The sequence below is a fragment of the Ovis aries genome, chromosome 20 (genome assembly GCF_016772045.2).
Source record: "Ovis aries strain OAR_USU_Benz2616 breed Rambouillet chromosome 20, ARS-UI_Ramb_v3.0, whole genome shotgun sequence".
NCBI classification, from domain to species: domain Eukaryota; kingdom Metazoa; phylum Chordata; class Mammalia; order Artiodactyla; family Bovidae; genus Ovis; species Ovis aries.
In genome coordinates this window covers 10238902-10262394 of record NC_056073.1, presented here as the reverse complement: position 1 = coordinate 10262394, position 23493 = coordinate 10238902, and the positions used below count along the sequence as shown (strand labels likewise).

General features: G+C 47.4%; 1 protein-coding gene across 7 annotated transcripts in view; it reads right to left on the bottom strand.

Annotated features, from left to right (window-relative positions):
* The window catches only part of BRPF3 (bromodomain and PHD finger containing 3), a 35300-nt gene that overhangs the window by 2354 nt on the left and 9453 nt on the right, over positions 1–23493 (bottom strand). For 6 of the 7 annotated variants that reach the window (XM_042237073.2, XM_060403128.1, XM_027959209.3 and 3 more), the window contains 9 exons: positions 22008–22139; positions 20155–20283; positions 19550–19862; positions 18530–18832; positions 15706–16215; positions 12071–12164; positions 8112–8209; positions 5144–5241; positions 1265–1419 (listed from right to left, as the gene is read on the bottom strand). In XM_042237073.2, the coding sequence (XP_042093007.1) occupies positions 1265–1419; positions 5144–5241; positions 8112–8209; positions 12071–12164; positions 15706–16215; positions 18530–18832; positions 19550–19862; positions 20155–20283; positions 22008–22139 (1832 nt within the window). Of the gene's footprint in view, positions 1–1264; positions 1420–5143; positions 5242–6085; positions 6239–8111; positions 8210–12070; positions 12165–15705; positions 16216–18529; positions 18833–19549; positions 19863–20154; positions 20284–22007; positions 22140–23493 lie in introns of those variants that run through there. The other variant, XR_009597560.1, reaches the window with a different exon arrangement.

Here is a 23493-nt window from a genome sequence, read left to right as displayed (position 1 = left end):
CTCCTCTGGATTCACCTGCCCATGACCAGCAAAGCCAGGGGGAGGGGACAGGGAGAGGGAGGCAGACTGGGACGCTGCGGGCAGGAGGCCACAAAGGGACTCATTTTGTAGCCAGGCCCTTATCTGGGCCCCAGGACACTCGGCTTAGAAGGTTGCCGGAGGGAAGCCCATGTGCCCCTTGGGAGACTAGCTAAGCCATCTGGAGGGCTCTGAGCCTCGCCCTGCCTTGGGGAGTCAGGCAGCTATGTCGAAGAAGTGGAGCTGATGCCAGGAATCAGTGAAATGATTTCTGGTGGGGCCTACACCTGTAGTGTTTAAAAGATCCCTGGGTGAGTTGAACATATGGCTGAGAGCCCAGCCTCTGGAGCCAGATCCTGGTTTATATCCCAGTTCTAGCTATAGGTTCTTGGCTTTCTGAGCCTCACCTTCCTCATCTGCAAAATGGATTGGGAGGGGATTAATGAAGATTTAAATGAGGATCAAATGAAATCACTCATATAAAGCAATCTGCCTAAGGACATGGGGTAAATGCTTGACAGATGATAGTTATCAGCTAGTCCTGCCTCCCCACTCTACAGAAGCAGGGGTGAAAGAATCCTCCTGCTGACCTTTTTAAACCATGAGCAGACAAGCCCCTTGGAGTGCGTTCTGCACTTTCCACAACTGCCCCCCACCCCCCCAGGACCGAGACACGCATTCCCGCAGCCACTGGGAGCAGTGGCAGATTATAGGCTCTCAAGTGAGTCTCTCTCCAGGAATCACCCCCACCAGGGACAGCCAGCATTCAAGGCCTGGTTGATGTTGAGGTACAGGGGCACAGCCCCCATTTCTAACATCTCTAATGAGCTCAAATAGATCAGCTGTGGCCTCTGCAGCAAGTACACTGCAGTTCAACTGCTTTCTCTGCCTAGGGCTGCACTCCTCACCCTTCATGCCCACAGCTCTTCCCAAGAAGCCTCTAACACAAATCTCCATCTCAGAGTGCTTCTCAGAGACTGATATACCAAACTCCTCAGTTACCATTAACACTGTTCATCACTGTTATTCCTAAATTACTACTAAATTATTACTAAATTACTACTATCATGGCAAACGCAGAGACTAGCTGCTGGCAGGTAACCTTCTGCTTTCAACTGAGCACAGAGGCGGAGTGGCTGAGTCCACAGCCCTGTGTACCCTCAGCATGTCAGCATTAGAACAGCATCCCAGCCAGGCTCCCCAGCCTGCATCCTGGCGCACCCTTCCAGCGGCAGCACGCACTCACCAGGTGCGTTTGTTGTCAAAGAAGAGGACAAGGAAGAGCTTCTCTCCAGCCTCGGCCTGTTTCTGCTCGCCCAGCTTCAGCACATCCAGGGGGGGAACAGGGATGGGGACACCATTGTGCAGGAGGCCCTCCCGGGGCATCTTGGGGTCGATGATCTGAAAGCAGAGGGCAGAGGATTCAGCAAGGGACAGACGGGGTAAACTGTGCAGCCTGCTGCGGGACTAAGCACTGAGCCACTCTACACCAGAGCTATGCAGCGGACTGGCCCTGCCTGACTCGGTGAGGGAGGGGCTGACCTCTTCCAATGACCCTCAGTACCCCAAACGTAAATCTCGACTCCATTTCCCCAGACACCATCCTAATCCTTCAGCTCTTTCCAAAAAGAAAGCTTGCTCCATCAACTGTCAGGCCCCAAAGCTGAAAGAGAAGTTCTGGGAAGCCAAGGTCATGGATTATCAGAAGTGAGTGGACTATCTCTGATGTCCAGGTCAGATAGATAAACACGTTCCTCCCAATGTCCCTTAGGGGAGAGAGGTTGTTTACTTCCCTGCCAATTTCCCTTTAGAACCTGTATAATTCATTTCAAACCCTCAGGGGCCTTCCTAGACACCATGGCTGTGAAAAAGGTTTTGCCTCAGCTAGAGGGTCCATCCCCTTGTTTCACCTAAACATATCTTCTGGTTACCCACCACCTTCCTGTCTATTATCCTTCTGGTGTGTAGACCAGATATAACTTTAACATCCCATGGTAAGATTAGAGAGAAGCCAAGAGACTGAGCTTGGAGGGCTGCTGGAGAGGGGAGAATGATGTGGCTGGAAACAAGGGCCACTGGAAGAATCAGTCCTTGAGGCTGCATGCTCCACAGGGGCAGGGGCTCAGCAAAATGCCTGGTGGCATCAACACAACAATAACTCACCAGTCTATGGAGTACTGACACTGTTACTGAAGCTCCTAATTAGTCACATATCATCTTATTTCATTCTCTTGCTAATGCTGAGAAGTCTGCTGCCTACAGAGGAAAATGCCAAGCACAGAAGGATACAGCTGGCTGGAACAAAAACCAGGCACCTGGACTTGGGGCTTGACTGCCCACCGCCTCTTGCACAGCCCCCTGCTTTGGCTGATAGTGTCTGTGCACCAAGGCCGGGGAGACTTGGAAACTTACCGAGGAAGCAGCTTTCCCCAGAGATGGAAAAATCGTAATTCCTATACCCTGTCCCAGGGGGCCTCTTCTCATAATAATAAATTGCTCTATTTACTTTTGGGTGTCTGCCAGCTTCCTTACATCTGTCTCAAGATAAGCAGCTAAAAGCAGGTGCTCTGGTTAAGAGTTTACTCTAAGGAAGAACCACCCCTACCCTGTCCCCAGCTGTGTGATTTGATAAAAACTCTTAACTCTCAGCCTGTCTGTCCCTCCTAGGACTGATGCTAAAGGTCCTAATGGGAACCACCAGACAAGCTCTCCTGAGCTTCCTCAATCACCAACAGTGGGGCTAGTGCCTGGCTGGGAAACTGGAGGCAGACTGTGAAAAATGTCCCCTTCAAGGGCAGAAACAAGATGGGCAAGTCTCCCTCTTAAGGAGAGGTCACCTCTCTTTTTAAAGAAGACAGAGGCAAATGTACTCCAAAATAATAAATAATGGGCCACACTCACTCAAATGTTACGCAGATGTAAAATAACATGGAAGTAAAGTTTATGATAACATTTAACATATTACATAATAAATGTGTACACCCACTATTTTTACAGCTATAATAAACAATAAATAGAAGGAACAATACAAAATGCTTATAGATGATATGTCAGGATGCTGGAGGTTTGTGTTGATTGTCTATACAAGCTTCTATAATGTAGATATGTAATTTTTAAAGAAAAACTTTTTTTAAAGAACAAGAGCCCCAGAAAATTAAAAACCATGGTCACTATATGTGCAAGTACATATTTAAGTACATAGAGGAAAATGACTGGGAGAGTAGAAACCAAAATAAAAACAGAGGTTGTGTTCAGGTGGTGGCTAAATTTAATTGCAAAAGAAAATTATAATTAAGAAGATAATTAAAAAGGAAAAAAAGAGACTAGTTTTAGACTGACTTCTTTGTTTTGGGAGATTTAAAAAGATAAAACCAAACCTGCATAGCCTTAACCTCTTCTTCAACAACTAACCTGGGGGTCTCACCGAGAGCAGAGGGCAGAGCCTGTGAAGGCAGCCCCAGGCCCAACCTCCCCAGCGCTGGGTCACAGTGTGGATTTCCCTCCTGCCCCTGCTAAGGAGTTGGGGAGGCTGGCAGCATGGGTTCCGATTTGACTCCAGCGAGTGGTATAACCTCTGGGAGCTAGTTTCATCACAAGTAGAAAAAAGATCAGAGTTCTTGCACTCTTTACCTGAAGAAGCTGCTGTGAGACCAGAAAGAGCCATAGACACAAATGAGCAAGGAGAGGCTCAGAGCTTTGTGTGCACACATAGGCTGGCAGGGTGGTTCTCAGCTCCCACTACAGATCATTGGGGAAGTTAAAAAAAAAAAATATTCATGCTTGGGTCTGATTTCAGAGTCTAATATGGTACTTTTGAGATGGGGCCTCAGTATCTGCACTGTTTAAAAAATTCCCCGAGATGATTCTGCTATGTCTCAAAGGTTAGAGTCAGTATTTACCAGGGCCAGATGGACATGACCTTCCCAATCAAGATGGTAAAAATAGAATTTTTAGCTACTATTAGTGGGAGTATAAACTGGAAAGTGAAAGTGTTAGTTGCTCAGTTGTACCCAACTCTTTGCGACCCCATGGACTGTAGCCCACCAGACTGCTCTGCTCATGAGATTCTCCAGGCAAGAATACTGGAGTTGGGTAGCCATTTCCTTCTCCAGGGTATTGAACCTGAGTCCCCCACACTGCACGCAGATTCTCTGCTGAGCCACCAGGGAAGCCCCATATAAACTGGGGTTGCCCCTAACTTTCTAAGGGGCAACTTGGCAATTTGCATCAGAATTTTGCATATGCCCCAAAGAAGACATTCCTAAGACTTCTTCACTGTAAAGAAATAATCATAGACGTGCACAAATGTTAAACTACAATGATGCTTACTGCTGGCTGTTTGTCATAGTGAAACATTCAAAATGATCTAAATGACCGACAAGAGAATGATTAAAATAAGGTACATGCATACAGCTGAAGACGACGTAGCCGTGACAGTGATGCCAATGAAGAACGTTTGATGGCATGAGACACGCACGCGCATGGTGTGCTGTTAAATGAAGGGAAGGTTTGAACAGCACATGGTCTAATATTTATGCATTACACAACAAAAAAAATCAGGGCTGAGGGTATACATCAAGAGGTAATCTCTGAACAGATGGGACTATGGGTGACTTTGAACTCAGTGGCTCAAAACACAGGCTTTGACATTACACATTGTCAAATTCCAACCCTGCCACTTAAAAGCTAGATGACCATGGGTAACAGATCTTCAGTGTTTTCCCCTACAAAATGAGAATAATCATACCTTTCTCCATATTTCAAGGACTTAGCATAACAGACATTTAGCCAAACAGCTAAGCATTATTAGCAGATTTTATAATTCTCTACAATGAGCACATATAACTTTTATGCATAATAATAATTTTTCCATTTAGCAAATAAATATATTCTATTAAAACCCTAAGAGCCCTAGCCTCTGTCTGCATACTGTAACCTATTTTAAGTACCCTAAGCCTAGCTGGTGTGACCCACCCAGGCTGGGATAAAACCTCCCTCCCTTCTGCAGCTAAAGGCACCCTGACTCCCAACCACACTCTGCTGGCTTGATCCAATCAGATAAGCCCTCAAGGCAAGGTAGGGGCCAGAATCCCCCAGGGGAGGGAGAATGGAAGGGCAGACTCACCAAGGCAGGGTAGGAGGGGTAACCTCGGCACTTGGCCCACACCAGCTCCAGGGGCTCCAGGTCTCCGCGGTCTTCAAAGGGCATCAGGAGGCTTCTGCCTGGGGGTGGTGGAGGGGAGGAGACAGGGGGGCTTGGAATAGCTCCCAGGAGGCCTGCCTGGGGCCTCCATTTGACTGGAGCAGTCCAGGAATGAGTCAACAACATCCCCTCCACCCTTCCTCTTCCCTACCCTCTCCTGAGTTCTTAAGACTAGATTAGGGGTCAGCAAACTTGTTCTTTAAAAGGTCAAATAGCACATATTTTAGGGTTTGTGTGCTACATGTCTCCACTGCAGCTACTTATCTCTGCTGTTGTATCATGAAAGCGCTCACAGGTGATTCCTAAGGGAATGAGCACTGCTGTGTCCCCATAAAACAATTTCTGGACACTGAAATTTGAATTTTGTATAAATTTTTGTATTACAAAATATTAATATCATTCTTTTGATTTTCAATCATTCAAAAAAAATGTAAAAACCACTCTTAGCTCATGAAAGTGAAAGCGTTAGTCACTCAGTCGTGTCCAATTCTTTGCGACTCCATGAACTGTAGCCCACTAGGCTCCTCTGTCCATAGAGTTCTCCAGGCAAGAATGCTGGAGTGGGTTGCCATTTCCTTCTCCAGGGAATCTTCCCGATCCAGAGATTGAACCTGGGTCTCCTGTATTGCAGGCAGATTTTTACCAAGTGAGCCAACAGGCAACAGGTTACAGTTTGCTGACTTCTAAACTAGAACCCTAGGTTGATGTTCCTTGAAAAAATATAACTACTTCATTACCAGGAATACAGACTATACAGCAGCTTGGCAAAGCCACAGACTGCTCTCTGGGCCTCCCTGACTGGTGGGCCCCCAGATGACAGCTTCATGGAAAAGATGCCTAGGACAAACATCCCAGAAAAACTACCTGCTAAATGAGTTCTTTTCTGGCACGGCCACACCTGGCTACAGGTCACCTTGCTGCACAGCACTGAGCAGAGGTTCTCTCTGTGCCTGTTTTGTCAGAATCTTGCACAGGTCCTGGGGCAGGCACATGTCTTCAGCTTTCCTTGTTCTGCACCTAACGCACTCGCACACAATGGGTCCTTCACAAACATCTCTGAACACAAAGAGGAACCTCCCTTCCCCTTCCCAGCCTATAAACTAGCAACAGTGAGGGGACCACACTCGACTAAGGAAAAACGCCCAAATTCCAGAGTAGAAATTATGTTCCTAAGGAAACATTACCTCCCATGTTTATATTTTTAAAAAAAAATGTATCACTGGTAATGAGGTCTTGTTTTCTACCTACTGAATCAATAGCAATAACCACAAAAAGATAAAATCCAGCATGACTGAAGAGGCAGGCTGCGGGGACACTGGTGCAATCATGTACTGCTGAGGAAACTGCGGACCAGTCTAATCCTTTCACAACACAATCCTGTGGCAAGTCTCAAGAGCCATAAAAAAGCATGAACCATCTGTTCCAGTAAATGCTTTCCCTGGGAATTTGTTCTTAGAAAAATAACTTTTAAAATGACTGAGAGGCATTTGGACAAAAATATAGGTTCACTGCTTTATGTATAGTGTTAAAAGGTGGAAATAACCAAATGTCTAACAATGAAACAAGTACGTACATTACAATACATTGATTGGAAAGTTAACATTGAAAAAAGCAAAATATGAAAGAGCATGAGTTCTGCTTTAGCATTCTGTTAAAAATGTGCCTGAAATACACGAAGGCAACGTAGAGAAACGAAGACAATGGCGGTAAGGTGATGGAACAGTGAAAGGTTGGTTTCCTTTTTAAATCTCCTTTGGCATTATTTTAATAATTACATGGTTCTTAAAATAAGAATAAAATGTCACTACCTGAAGCACATAGTATGTGCCAAATCCATTCCCAGTTATGCATTAGATGCTGTACAAGTTAATCCAGACATGAGCCCTGCCTTCTAGGCACTAACAGTCAGACAGCAAGGAAATATGCAGGCATGCATTCATCATACACATATGAAAAAAGAAATGGATGCTAAGGGAAAATAAAGCAGTTGGGAATAGGAAATAGGGGAAGAGAAGCCCTGAAGCCTGTATGTTAGATGGAAGCTTCAAAGACAGGGCCTCCAGAGTGCACGCCCTCCACGGGACGGCTGGACACAGCTGTGCTCCGAGGACAGCTGCCCTGCACCTGCCCCACCTGAGCACCACCTAGTCCTCTCCTTTGGCTCCACCCTGCCCTTCATTCCCTCAGGCCCAGGAGATGACATCCAAGCACTTTACTGTTTGGACCTGCTGGAATAGACTTTCTCATGGGGAGAGGGGTGGAAGTACTGGATCACATGAAATTTAATTACAAGGTCATGTGTGAAATTCAGTAACATGGAGCAGACTGGAAATAACTATCAAGAATACAAATGCATACTTCCTTCAACATAGCAAGAGTATATCTGTAGATATACTCCCCAGGGATACAAAATGAGCTTTGTACCTGGTTGCTCACTGCAACACTGACTGACAACTTCATGAAAACAATCTACATGTCCATCTGCAGAGGGCCGGCTGAGTACGCGACAGCACTCCTATGTAGTGGGGCATCAGGCAGCCAATAAAAAGCACAGACGAATCTCCAAGATATATTATTAACCGAAAAAAGGCATGGTTTAGAGGAACGTGCATGTCAGGCTTCCCTGCTCACTCTTGAACATATGTACAAGTTTTTGGCTTGTGTACGTATGGATTACATCTGGAAAGACACAAAAGAAACCACTAAACACTGGCTCATTCTGACTTTTTTTCACCAAAGCATGCGTCACTTATTTAAAATAAGATGAATTATTTAAGAGGAAGGAGACATCTCCCTGCCCAGTGTCCCTGGGTCTGGAGGAGTTCAGGGTCTGGCTGTGGTTCTTCAGAAGGCCTGGTTCCCCCAGAGGCACCTGTATAGCACTCCTTACCTGAGCTGTTGTAGTCGGAGTCTCCATTCACACCTTCCAGGAAGGGTACTCGAGACAGGGCTGGCTTCCCTCGGCTGCGTTTGGGAGGTGTCCGACCACTGCATATAGGGAGGGAGAGGGGAGTGAAATGAGCAGTTTAAATGGCTAACACATCCACTTCTGCTGTCTCATGTCTGCCAGGGGCAGAGTTGCAACAACTCTTCAAGGAGAATGGTTTCTCACCTTCCCCTAAAAATTCACACAAACCCATGACATACTTCTGACCAAAATGTTCCCACGAGGCTTAACGAAACATTTCACCCGTGTGGAAGGACTGAACTTGGAAAGTGAAGCCTGCTCCCCTGCCTGGGGATATTGGATTCACCCAGAGGGTAGATCACCTCGGGCACTTGTCAATCCTTCCACAGTCTAAGCAGTCAGGCCACGAGGAGGGCCTGTTCTCATATCCGCCCAGAATCCTTTACTCTGTGGTTCACACAGCTTGTCTAAGAAACCAATTTCTTTTTGAGGCACAAAAATCTGCCTCATTCCCAAATTTTCTATAATGGACATGCCTTACTTCCTTAATTAGGAAAGACATTTTTAAATTGGAAAAACAATCTACTTCTCACTTCTACTTTATGTGTGTGAAGTTTTTCTTAGACAGAGATGGATTTTTTTTTAACAAGCAAGCAGACGGGGTTTTTTTTTAATACGGTTATTGCAAAGAGAAAAAAAATCATATATTAGATAAAGACTAGATGGTAATAGGCAAAAATGAGACTAGTAATATAAGAATAATGATATAACTGGAACCCACATAGACACTAGTATTTTTAAATTGCTTCCAATGCAATTTCTAATGTACCACCATAGTTAGAAGCCTTTGGGCAAGAATGATGTGGCTATGGGTTTTTTTTTTCCAATCAAACTTTAAAAACTATTACTGCTATATGCTGCTGCTGCTAAGTCGCTTCAGTTGTGTCCGGCTCCGTGTGACCCCATAGATGGCAGCCAACCAGGCTCTGCCATCCCTGGGATTCTCCAGGCAAGAACACTGGAGTGGGTTGCCACTGCCTTCTCCAGTTACTGCTATATAATTATTCCAATAACAAAAATGCTTAAAAGACAGGCCAACAACCTGTAGCAGAGCAGAAATGCGTAAGAAACCTCTAGTAGCATAAGAGGTTGAGGTTAAGACTGGTTGGAGAGTAGAGTGCTCCTGTTTTACTGAATCATAACTGACTTTATCATGGTTTTACACAGAAAACCCAGCACAACCAGAACCTAATCAATCATAATCCTTCACTAACTAGCAGGTTGGGAGCTTTATTCCTGCTGGTCAGGACCTGTTGGGGAAAAAAACAAAAGAACACCCAGTTCATATTCAGGATTCAGTTCCCATGCACCCTACAAAAATCTGTCACTGGGCTTAGAGAATCTGAGTCCCTATAAAAATGTAAGAAATGGTAGTTCGATTAGGAAAGCCTCTCCAAGTTTACATCATGAATCTGGGGAGACATCTCCAAATACAACAGAGGAGGTTGCAACCCAGTGGCTATGAGAGAAACTCTGGAGCCAGACTACCTGGGTTCAAAATCTGACTCTTCTACTCATTCATTCTGTTACCCTGAGCAAGTTAGTTAGCCTCTCTGAGGCTTGTGTTCCCCATGTGGTAGTATGAGGATTTAATGGGTTAATATACAGAAAGCACTCAGTGCAGCACACACTAAATACTCAATAAATAGCAAGTATATAGTAAATATTGTTGTATGTGCAGGCTCAGCCACTAAGTCGTATCCAACTCTTTGTGACTCCATGCACCAGACTCCACAGGATTTTCCAGGCAAGAATGCTGGAGTGGGTTGCCATTTCCTCCCCCAGAGGATCTTCTCTACCCAGGGATGGAACCGAAGTTTCCTGCATCTCCTGCATTGGCAGGTCGATTCTTTATTACTGAGCCATCTGGGGAGCCCAAATATTATTATATAAAAGGCACTAAATTTTAATGTCTCACTTTAATATTATAAATTACTAATGTTATACTACAGGAGGATGAGCTCTGAGAAGGATGAGCTCAATGGGATAGGATACAACACCAAAACTAGATCCCTATTTCCTTGTTTTACAGAAAAAAAGCAGAAGTGACTCAATCATGGCTGGCATTTCAACCTTCTCTCCAAGTTACCCAGGCCTAAGCAGACAGCCCAATCTATAAGTATTTTGTTTACTGGTTTAACATTTATCTCTCCTTTCTAGAAGATAAACTCCATGAGAACAGACATCTTATCAGGGCTTAGAACAGTGCCTTGCTCAATTAATAATTGAGCAAATGACCCATAGAAAAGAGGGCAGCTCCAACTTGCTCAGAAAATCATTAGAAAAGATAAACCCAGAGACAGGAGGGGAAGGGGATGGGATTAGTAACCAGAAATTCTTTCAAGGTTCTTTATCCTACAGTCATATGATCCCAGTCTAATTAATAAGGAAAATCTTCCTTTATGTACTTACCACCACAGTGTTAAGGAGGGAGGAGAGAAGGGAGGGAGAGAGAAAGAGAAAGAAAGAAAAAATTCTGTGGTTTAAGTTCTAAATCTCCTATTTCAAACCCTGAAATTCTACTGAGAACCACTGAGTTAAAGAGGAAATGCCTTCCAAGGGCATTGTTTCCACAGTAAGCAGGAACCCAGAGATACTGGTGGCTTTGGCATGCTCTGCAGAAAGGCAAGCAGTGTGAAGAGGCAGGCTAGCCAGAGCCTGGCCTGGCTTGCTCCTCTGGCTCACAGCTGGGAAGAGTGCCCTTTGTGGAGAGAGGAGCCCAATACACCTTCCACTTTTAGTCATGGGCTAAGCGGGGACAGTGTGATAACCCCACTCCTAACTGAGTTTCCAGGCACCCTATCTTTGAAAGGAGTCAGGAATTTCAACCCAGGACCAGGCTAGCAGCATCCTGTAAGATTCTGAAACCTCTGCCTCTTCTCTATGCCTAGTAAGTGTTTACCCATCCACTCCCCTTTTTACTCTAGGGCTGCAACAAAGAGAGAGAAAGCTAGGACATATCTGCGGCTTTGCGGGGAAAATCTCAAAGCCCCACTGAAAGCTGGCCCTTGCTGTGGTCGGGGGGCAGCCCAGGCCCAAGGGGCAGCGCCAGGGTAAAGCGAGAACCCAATAGAACCTACACCCAACCTGCCTCGGAGGCAATTCAAACAAAGACACAGAGTTTTCTGGTGCTGTCCTGCAACTCCTTCCCCTGCTCTGCAACCAGGATCCATCCAGTCGCCATGTGGAGGAACCACGAGGTCAGCCTTCAGGATAAGTCATTATCCCTTTGTGGCACAGAGAGTCTCCGATTTCCAAGAGTCCCACACTCCCTGGTATCTTGCAGAGGACACAACACAGAGCAGAGATTCAGTAAACTCTTAGACTTGGAAGATACTCGAAGGTTCTGCTCTCAGATATCCTCCCTTTAGGTGAAAAAATGGGAAGAGAAACCCACCCCTTCCCAGATCAAGGATGGTAGAAGAGCTAGGGCCTCTGTCAGAATAAAGTCAACACCAACCTTCTTATCTGCTCATTTCTTACTCCCACACCACACTTCTAAAGAGGCCATTGCTATGACACCCCAAAAAGCAAAGGACAAAACCATCTATAACTGGGTTATCTATGGGCTGGGGAGTGGGTGGGAACTGGCTCAAATGCCAGCTTCCCTGGGCAACACAGTCCTGGCTGGCCCCACCCCCTGGAGCCCATTCAGCTCTACAAACCCTGTGAAGCATGAGCCCCACTCCTCCCCTGCAGTCAGATCAGGCCTAACAGTCAAGAGCTACCAGAATCACAGACAAGTGGCTTCAGGAAATAGCAGGGGTAGGGAAAGGAAAAAAACTTGAGATCAGCCGGAGGAGGTTCGATCTGCAGCTGGAAGGAAATTAAATGGAGAGGTAGCAGAGCTGCCGGCAAAGCTCTGGGACAAGGGCTCTTACCTGCAAGCTTCAAAGGCCAGTCCACTGCCGAGACCCAAACTACATTCTGAGTCAGATCCACTTTCGGTGTGTTTTCCAAAGCCGTTGGTCACGCCTGCCAAGGACACACAGAGTGAGCCTGAGTGCAGAAACCCCCAACCCCTGACACGCCACAGTGTGAGGCAGCTGCCTTGGGAGGGCTCGGGGAGGAGGGGTGGAGAGGCCAGCAGGCCCCTTCTCTAGGGAAATGGGTCTCAGGTGGTGGAGAGAACCTGATGAAGTTGGGGAGACGGTGGGTAGCGCAAGGAGCAGACACTGCATTTTCCTTCCCATCCTTCTGGGTATTCTTGAAGGAAAACAGCCCACAACTCATTCTAGTTACTGTCACTTGACTCCAGTGGGAAATACCAAGACCTCCTCACTCTGGCTGGCTCACGAGACCCTGAATCTGCTTCTAATTTCAAGCCTCAATTATCGGGGAGTCTGCTCTGCCTCTTGGGGAGCCCACCCACCTTGCCTCTTTAGATAAACAGTCACACACCCTATCCATCACATGGCTGGCAACAACTAGCTTCATTCTTTGGGGATGGTGTCAGGGGAGGCTGGGGCCGGATAAGGGCTGTGTCAGCCACACCCTGAGATATCTAGCAGAGCTAGTCAAAGTTGAGGATGGGGGAAACTTTCCAGCAGATCCAGAGAGATGAGACCTTCCCAGGATGGGGAGTCAAGATTCCCTGGGTTCTACACTGGGCTCTGAAATATGGGTCCCTTTTCCTATTTAAGCCTTGGCTTCTCTTTTCCTAAAGTGAAGGTAATACTTTTTCACTTATAGAGGATGCTATTAAGTATGAATAAGAGAAGGTCTGGTTACAGCAGGAAGCCCTTCAGAGGCAAATGAAGACTGATCATCCCAGGGACATAACTTTCATCTGCTCTGAAATCTTCAGCTCTCTATCTACCTATCCAATTCCCAACCACAATCCAGAATCCTACAAGTCTTGAGCCAAGTGCTCAAGAGCTCAAAGTCACATATACCTCAGCCAGAAAACAAGTCACACCTGTGAGAGCAGGTATCTGAGCCAACATATCCGTGCCCTAACCTGGCTCTGCCTCTAACATTACCACCTCAATTTAAATCACGAAAGCCAGCTGTGCCTCATTTGTAAAGGATCAACACCTGCTTTTGTGAGACTCCACTAAGGCTGTGCAAAAATATTCCTAGGTACCAGGTAGCTGAGAGAGTGGAAGAGAAACAGACTTCAGCCCCAAGCAGTGGGCCCGCAGGCTGCATGAGCCTGGTATCCAGATCTATTTCCCTATGGCAGGATCTTTCATTTTTAGTGCACAGTGCTGTTTGGCTGTGCCTGATATAGCTCAACAGATGACAACAATAACTGCTACCATCTACCGCTATATACCAAGTGCTTTATATAGGCTGCTTCCAATCCTTAAAGCCCCGCAAAGGAAGTATCACTAGCCTCATGTCAGAAATAAGGAATAGAATCAGAGGTTAACTGATATGCCTCAGGATACCCAGCTGGCAAGAAGATGGGATTCAAACTCAAGTCTGCTTAATTAACTTCAGGGCTTCCCAGGTGGCATAGTGGTAAAGAAACTGCCTGCCAATGCAGGAGACATAAAAGACGCCAGTTCGATCCCTGGGTTGGAAGATCTGGAAGAAGGCAAGGCAACCCACTCCAGTATTCCTGCCTGGAAAATCACATGGATAGAGGAGCCAAGCAACTTAGCGCACACACACAGCCTACTTCAGGCTCAAGTTCCTGACACACATACATACCACACACACAGCCTACTTCAGGCTCAAGATTCTGGCTCAAGTTCCCAACACACACACACGGCCTACTTCAAGCTCAAGTTCCACACAGACACACACAAAGCCTACTTCACGCTCAAGTTCCTGACACACACACACACACACACCACACACACAGCCTACTTCAGCCTCAAGTCACACACACACACACACATGCTACTTCAGGCTCAAGTTTCTGGCTCAAGTTCCCAACACACATACACACACAGCCTACTTCAAGCTCAAGTTCCACACAGATACACACAAAGCCTACCTCAGGCTCCAGTTCATCACACACACACATACAGTCTACTTCAGACTCAAGTTCCACACACACACACACACAGCCTACTTCAGCCTCAAGTCACACATACACACGTGCTACTTCAGGCTCAAGTTCCTGACTCTATATAGGCTCAAGTTCATACATACATACATACACATATACCCTATTTCATACATAGATACATACACACACACCCTATTTCAGGCTCAAGTTCCTGACTCTATATACCATCCTCCTGCTCTAATACAGGCAAGCTTGGGCCAGATGGGAAGGGAAGGTATTGCTTGAAACAAAGTGTTAGGCAGGAAGCAAGCAAAACAGAGAAAAGCATGTGTTAACCACACAGTCCAAACCCACCACATAACAAGACATGAGAAGCAAAACCCAGGGGAGGCCCCTCCCTGCCAAGTGAGCTGGGCTTCCATACCCCACCGGGACTAAACTGCTCTGTCTGGTAACGGAGACCCTGCACATTCAGGCCCACCTCGCCCAGTGTGTTGGTTCCTGACGCTCCAGGAAGCCCCTCTCCAAACTGTTCCTCACAGGCACTCTGTCCTTGGTTCCATATACCACGGCTGGAGCCCTTTGCTGCTTTTTACCCTGTCCTCATCCTCAGGGCCAGCTCAGGCACTGTCCCCTCATGAAGCCTTCCCAACCCTCTCAGCTCTCATTCCCTGACACATAACCACACACTGTCCAGCACTGGGGCATCTCTGCACCTCAGAACAGCATCTAGTCTCCCCAGTGGGCCATGGACTCTTTCCGTGCTGCTCCCGAGTCTGCCTCATTCCTCTCAGTGAGCAGCCTGTGCTGGACATGCACTAAGGACTCCTTGGTGACAAGCCCTGAATACCATCTCCTAGGACCCCTTGGCTCATTTTGCTGTGCCCACAGATTCTTGTTTCTCAGACACGCAAGCATGTTTCCACACGCAGGGCCCATGCACTTGCTGGTCTATTTTTTTGGGAACATCCTTTTCCCAGATACCCCAAAAGCTCACACCTCTGGCTCCTTCAGATCTTTACTCAAATGTCACCTCCTCAGAAAGCCTTCCCTGGCCACCCTCTCTAATACTACCTCAGCATCCCCTGTCCCTCTTCCCTGCTGGACCTTTCTCCACCACTTCTAATATGAGATACAATTTACTTATTTGCTTTCAGTCTAACTCCTCTACAAGGGACTTATCTGTTTTATTTAATGATTTCCCCCCCACACACAGTAGTGCCTACAATAATGCCTGATATAAATATTTGATAAATGAATGAACTAAAATGAAGGTCGGAACCATTTTATCACATACAGCTTTGTATTCCCCTAAGGGCCAAAGAGAGCCCTTAGGGCCAGACACAAGCTGGCCCTCTCAAAACACTTGCTCAAAGCCCGCTTCCCCAGGCCACTGCTCGTGTGCCAGGCCCAAGTGTGCGCTGTGGAGCCAGCCTCAACGCTACTACTGGCATCCACAGGGGCCACTATGGACACAGCTGACTGGGGAGGTGCTGGCTGCCAAGCAAAGCAAGAAAGCATAAGAGGAGCGAGAGAAGCCTCAGGCGAGGTCACCTGTCTCTTCCTCCTGCTGGGGGGACCTCTCCCCTTCGCTTTGACTACAGCTCCTGCTCCTCGGCCGCTTCCGGGAGTGTCGTTCATCCTCGATGCTGGCGGGAGACATGGGAGAGTCCGCTGTGCCATGGTCCTCACCATTCTCCAGGGCCCTGTCTGGGCTCCTCTGGAGCTTAACCCCGTTTCTGGCCTTCTTGAAGAGGACTGATGTGCGGCGGCCCACGCCACTGAGTGGGGCGCCAGTGGGGGATGTGTCGGGGGCCATGAGGGACACTCTGTTGATGCCATTGTCACTGAGCAAGCGTTGCAAGGGCTCACTCCCTAGCTGCAGAGGTGATTTTTCCAAAAGCTCATCTTCTTCCGCTTTTCTGGGCTTAAGGAATTGGCTTGGAGGCTTGCTATCATTGATGGGTTTCAGAGTGGGGGGGTCTGGAGGCGATTCTTGCTCAGACAAGGAAGGTGCAGGTCCAGTGGGTTCCAGGGTTGGTGGGGGAGGCATTTTGGAGTCATCTGTTAGAGAAAAAGAGAACCTGCTTGAACATTTTAGAAAAAGTCTGCCCCTACAAGTCAGATAACGACACTGACAACTCAGAGCCCAAAGCACAGGCTGTCAGCACACTTGAGACGCATCCCAGCTCTCAGATTTGAGGTGAACAAAAGGTAGGACTAAACTACGTCGATGTGCTTCCCAGGTGGCTCAGTGGTAAAGAATCTGCCAGCCAAGCAGGAGACATGGGTCCAATCCCTGGGTTGGGAAGATCCCCCAGAGAAGGAAATGGCAACCCACTCCAGTATTCTTGTCTGGAAAATTTCATGGACAGAGGAGCCTGGTGGGTTACAGTCCATGGGGTCGCAAAAGAGATGGACACGACTTATCGACTAAACAGAAGCAGCAGTAAGTTTTGTATACACTGCTGCTGCTGCTACTGCTGCTAAGTTGCTTCAGTCGTGTCCGACTCTGTGCGACTCCATAGATGGCAGCCCACCAGGCTCCGCCGTCCCTGGGATTCTCCAGGCAAGAACACAGGAGTGGGTTGCCATTTCCTTCTCCAATGCATGAAAGTGAAAAGTGAAAGTGAAGTCCCTGAGTTGTGTCCAACTCTCAGCAACGCCATGGACTGCAGCCTACCAGGCTCCTCTGTCCATGGGATTTTCCAGGCAAGAGTACTGGAGTGGGGTGCCATTGCCTTCTCCGTTGTATACACTAGTAGCTCTAAACCCTGGCTATGTATTAGAGAACCTGAAACCAAATCACTAAAGATGGAATTCTTTTTTTTAAAAAAAAAAAAGCTTTCACCAGGTGAGTCTGATAAAGATAGGGTTATAAACCCCTAAACCCTGATTAATCAATAATTAGATAAGTCACCACCTCATAAATTAAGGGTCTACAACTCTCTGCTGCTACTGCCAAGTCACTTCAGTTGTGTCCGACTTTGTGTGACCCCATAGACGGCAGTCCACCAGGCTCCCCTGTCCCTGGGATTCTCAGGCAAGAACACTGGAGTGGGTTGCCATTTCCTTCTCCAATGCATGAAAGTGAAAAGTGAAAGGGAAGTTGCTCAGTCATGTCCGACTCTTTGCGACCCCATGGACTGCAGCCTACCAGGCTCCTCCGTCCATGGGATTTTCCAGGCAAGAGTACTGGAGTGGGGTGCCATCGCCTTCTCTGCTACAACTCTCTAGACCCAGGTATTTTCCCATCTGTCAATGTATTTTGTTTCATATCATGCAAGTGAAGCAAGCAGGACAAGCAGAAAGAATAAGCTTACAGATAGGAAAAATGAGAGCAAAGAATTTAAATCAGAGGCTCCTAAACAAGTCTGTTCAACCTCCACCTTGAAACTTTTACAAATTGAGACTTTTAAGACAGCTCATATTTCCCTAATCTGAGTTTCTGGAACATGAACCCTAGAAATTTTTGAAACCTCTAGAAGCTGTTGCAACTGGTCCACTGGGCGTGACTCTGCACTGCCTCAGCCCAGAAGTGGGGATGGATACAAATGGGATGCTGACTGCCACACAGGGAGCTGGGAAAAGTCACAATGGACATGAAGCCCTCTAAGGGCTGAATCTGACCTCGGCCACAGCCCCACTCTCTGCCAACCTAACACAGAGTGGGCCATTCCCTGCAATTTGGCCTCTTTGCCTCTGAAGAGAACTTCCAACTTTCTGGACTGTATGGATGACAGGCCCTCCTGAGTTGACAATTCTGACCCCAGTGAAGTGGAGAGGATGGACAGCAACTCAGGTAAGAGAATCACTTCCCCCAGCGTCTTTTTAATATGAGGCCTTTCATCTTGGGATGGGCCTGTAGATTTGGCCAGCTGGAGTCAAAGCCATGAGCCCAGACCATCTTTAAGGTTCTTCTTTTCTATTCTACTATACCATAACCTAACTTGCTCCAAGAGCCTCTCTACATGATGGGTAAGTTGAGCTAATATTTAACTGGTATGTACAATACGGCCATACCAGGTTCAAAATACCAAAATACTTCTTACTGTTAGTAAACAGCCACTGGACCTCAGCATCTGAAAGTCCCTGAATCTGCTCACAATCCAGTAGCTGAAAATCCAAATCAGTGGCCCTCAGGAGCCCCCTCCAGGACAACAGCTAACATCTACTCTGACTGATAGATTTTGGTCTCAATGGATTACTAAGTATTTTGAATACCATCTCTAGGTATGCATCAAAGTGTGACCCTTCCCAGGGCTTTTGCTTGCCCACTAGGGTCAGAATTAGGGAAGGATGCTCCCACAGTGGGATTTCAGCTTAACCCTCCCTTTCCCGAGCCCCAGCCCCTTGCCTGCCCATGACTGTCTCTCACCTCTGTCCCCATTGTCTTCTGGCTCCTCCTGCGGGGCCTGCTCCAGCACAGCCACATCCCCTCGGGGCCCTGCTGGGAGCTCCCCACTGGACACAGTCTTGTTCAGTGATGGTGGTTGTGGCGGTGGCGGCTGCGCCAGCTTCTGCCGAAGAGCATTGATCTCCCGGCGCAGCAGGCGGACTCGGCGAGTCCGGGCCCCACTAGACCGCATGGCGCTCACCAGGTCCAATTTCTCCAGCAGTTCCTTCAGCTGCACTTCTGGGGACAAGTGGGCCCGGTTCTCTGGGATGAGGATGTTGTCCACTGCCAGGAAGAAAGGAGGACAGAAGGGGCTGAAGGACCTGCCCAGGCCAGGGCAAGGGGAAGGGGATTCCTTCAGATCCAAAATATTCTCCTGGAATGCCTGGGTCAGTGGATTCCAGCAGCATCACTGTGGGGCCTTGGCCCTGCGGCACTGCTGCCAGGAGGGCGGCCATAGGGATAAGGCCAGAATCTGGGAAACGTGCAGGAAGCAGTTCAGTCATGGTTACAGGCTTGTGGAGTAGGAACAAGGCAGCCTGGCCATCCCCCAACCTGAGTGACTGTTTGGCTGCTGCCATCAAGAAGCAGAGAGCAGGGGCAGGCAGACTGGGGATTTCAGAGGCAATTCCACTTTTCTGATGCTCCACCTGCATTCTTCTGAAAACGCCAGACACCACACTGTACTCCTGCTGCCCAGGCTCCAGTGCCACACAGTGGGAGTCCAGGAGAGGAAGACCCCTTGTGAAGCTTTAGTTTTTAAACAGACAGCTAGTACCTGACTCCCGTCCTACCATTCAAGAAAGGCTTGGTGAATAAAACTTTAACTCCTGGAACGATTCTAGCCACAAGCACATGGACCTCAGCCTGTGCCTACCTCCAGTTTTGCTCCTATAGTCTACCCGGTAGCCCCCAGGGCCATCCTAATCTATAGTTCTCCAGGCTTTTATACCTGTGCCTCTCCTGGCCCCTCTCTCCTCCCCACCCGTCCCGGCTTCTCACCGTCTTCCCAGGAGAAGCGGTAAAAGTCCTCCGATTTGGGTGACTCGGGCAGATGGGTGCCCGTCTCAGGGTCATAGCCGATGTTCTCTGCCTGCCGCCGGGCGTGCCGCAGGATGGCCCCTCCCAGGTCCCGCAGGCGGACAGCTGCTCGGTGGAAAATTGTGTCTTTAGCATTATACTTCATGCAGTTGGTAACTATAAGGTTAAAGTCCTCCTCAAACTCCTCCAAGGTGTGGTACAGGTGGGACTCCAGCTTCCGCCTCATAGTAGAAAAATCCATTGGCTTGGATATGAATTCCAGGTAATCTGGAACCTAAACATATAAAACCTGTACAATTACAACAACCATTTACTAGCCAAACAGGCGCACCCTTCACCGGCACTCTTGACTCCCCGTTTTCTGGCTTGGCCACGCCAGACTCATTCATAGCCGCCGGGCCCTGGACCACCCTGCTCTGCTGAGCCATCACCATGAGCCAGTCTACTAGCCTTGCCAGACTCCCCCAGGTTTTGTACACCCTGTGCCCCAACCCTTTCCTGGCCTACTCAGACCCTATTTCCATTTCAGGCACGGCTCATTGCTCAGAAAGTAGTGGGGAACTTGCCTCACTCAGGTTGACAGGCTCGGCAAAGATGTGTGCGGGATCCTTCTCCTGCAGCAAGTCCAGTGTTGTCCTCAGCAGAACGTTGAATGGCATCAGCTCCAGCTCCATGGCAGCTTGCTGGATCTTGATCTGTGGGAAAGGTGGGGAGAAATCAGGACATCCCCCCTAAAGAGGCATGGAACTTTTTCTTGATAACTTGATTTTCATCAGTCATGTACAACAAAGTTTCACAAGACAGTAAGCTAATCAGTACTTGAGTTATCACTGTACGTAGCTTAGAAACAATGATACCAACAGCTACCATTTTGTGAACCTTTCTTATGTATTCAGCTCCGTAACAAAACTTATAGTACTAACAGTTAATACTTTTATGGTCCAAATAACATTCAAGATAGGTACAAATGAGGTATTTTACAAAGAGGAAACTGAGGCATGGAAGGACTGGCCTGAGGTCACACAGCTAATAAGAGGCAGAGTTGGGATTCACAGTGTGTGCTTTTGACTACTATGCACACTGCCTTTCTACTTATATCACCTCAGTTAATCATCACAACAACCTTGAAGGAGAAACTGTTATTATCTATGTTTTACAAATATGGAATCTAAGGTTTGCAAGGAATACAATGAGGAGTTACTAACCCAAGGTCACCTGGCTAGAAAAGAACAGGGATGGGATTTAAACTGAGGTCTGACTTAGCTCAAGAGGCACATGATATAAAATGTGCCTTGGGCCACAATTCCCATCAAATTGACCCTTGGGGCATTTAGGTTGGCCTAGCATGACCAGGGCCTCAAAGCTCACCCCCTCAGGCAGCAAGCAGCCAGACACATTCGCAGCAGTGTGCTATACAAACGTTATTTTCCATGTGTCCCCTAATGCGAAAAAGGTGGGAAACCATAAACTAGACTATGAGACATTCCTGCCTCTTGACTACATTCAAACAGGCCTGCCTGCATCCCCTACCTACTTCCTTTCCCCTTACATTTCTCTGAATCAGAAATGGGAAAAGATGCTCAACTGGGGGATTAGGCCTGGGATGGCAGAGACAGTTTGACTATAAGGATAAGGTCCTTATGTACAGCAAAAGCTGCCCAGTCTCAGAGGTGGAAATTCAGGCTATTCAGCCCACAAGAGAAGGGTTTGTGCTGGGGCTGAACGGTGAAGCAGAGTTTGGAGAAATAAAGAAAAAACATCTTTAACTTGAGCCTCTGAAGCATGGAAGTAACAGCTGCTATTCCTGGACCAGAAAGAACACTTTTGGCTCGTCATCCATTCAATTAATAGTTTTTGCTCACTGTCATATGCAGGGTGCTGCAACAGACACTTTAGGGAAGCAAACAGTATCAATAATGATGCTAGCAGCTGATACTTCTATAGCCCTACTGTATGCCAGGCACTGTTCTAAGCTCTTTATATACACTAAGTCATCTAATCTTCACAACCTTATGAGGTACGTTCTATTAATATCCTCCTTTTATAGTCAAGGAAACTTGAAGTATTAAAAAAAAAAGACTATAAGTGTTTAAGGGTCAAATGAGAACCCTCAAGCTCTCAGTCAAAAGTGATACCCATCTGAATGGCCTGAGAAGCTCTCCAAAATAGTCAAGGCCAGGCTCCTCCTGAGATTTCATAAGTGAGAAACTCCAGGGATGGGCTCAGACATATAATATTAAGCTTAAGCTTGAGGCCACCAGAAGCTAAAAGCTCCCCAAGTTTGAAGCCATCAGTAGCACCACACCCAATGCCTAGTAGGCAGGACTTGGAGCCCATAGTGCTGGGCAGGAAGGCGACAAAGCTGACACTGATGGGGGGAGAAAAAGACTGAATGAGAGCTCTTGGGGCTCCTCCTCACCTGCTCCCGCTTGAGCTTTTCTCTTTTCCGAATCAGTTCGATTAGCAGCCGTGCCCGCTCCAAATCGTGCCGGAGCTTCTGCCAGTACTTCAGCTCTTCCTTTACGGCACTTGTCTTCTCATCCTGCTCCCGCTGCAGGAGGGGAGGGAAAAGAATGAGGAGTTGTGGGCTTCTCTCCTGCCCCAAGTCCTCTCCCTGCTCAGCCTCACAGGCACTCTGCAGCTAAGAGCCCCATGCCCTTCCTGGATCCTCGGCTCTGGAAAGCCCTTTCACCCTCTTCCATCACATGCCTTCCTCCTGTGCTTCCCCAGTCCTACGACAATGTCTCTTCACTACAGCACGACCACCACTGCTGGGGAGAGATAGGACTACCTCCTCCTACCCTCAGGGACATCAGAGAGCAGCTGTGAATCCTCCGGACTGGAAAGAATTTCAGAAGGAAACTAATAGACACCTCAGGGTGGAAAGAATTTCACCCTAGAGCTTCGACTTGGCTAGAAAATAAAGTGAAGTTTTTACCATAAGCTTGTACCTACTTATTTCAACATACTTTAAAATACCACCACTACCACTAACATCAAACATGTGATTCTTGCCTAGAAAAACTACAATGTAGTTGAGGCCCAGGGTTTGATACACAAGGGCACAGCAGCATAAAGACAACAAAAATTGATCTGATAAACTGAATATAAAATGCTGAGAAGATATAAAATAGAGAAGATCTCAATGGGTGGGGCTCAGGTAAGGGATTCCTGGGGTGAGCAAGCTTACTAGGATTTCACATGTAGTGATGGACGTGGATGAGCAAAGTGTTAAGAAAGGCCTCTTTTGGAACTGAAGGGACCACAGAGCTGAAGTATGAAGGCACAATCAGTGATTCTTTGCTTGTTGAGAAAAATGGCCGGCCAGAAGAGAGGAACTAGAGAACCATACAAGCCAAGGAAGATCCAGGATCCAACTGGCAAGAAGTTTCAAATGCCAGGCAAAAAAGCTTAGCTGTAGCCTGCCTGAAGGGGGGGAGGGGTGAATATATTCTGGAAAAAAAGAAATGACAGGATGGAAAATAGTTAAGTGAATAAGGCAGTACCAGTGGTGAAGCAAAGAAAGAATTAGAGGCTGGAGACCGTCTAGAAAGCTACTGCTGAAATTAAGGGGGCATGGGTGAGCAGAGTAGTTGTAGAATGGAGATAAAGGGCCATACACTGATTAACCCCCTGAGACAGACTGAGGGATGATTAACTGTAGCTCCTAATGGGGGGGAAGAGCCAAAAGTAACTCCAAGGTGGACAACATCTGAGGTCAGGAGGAAGGAGCTTCCATATCAACAACAGAAATACATTTATGGAGACGAAGGAAGATACTGAATCAAGTTTTCAATATCTGACGTACAGGAAACAACATATACATGGACACCTACAGTTCCTCTGCCCCAGAGAGACTGAGGGCAAAAAAAAAAAAAAAAAGAGGGGACAAGACAAGAAACCTG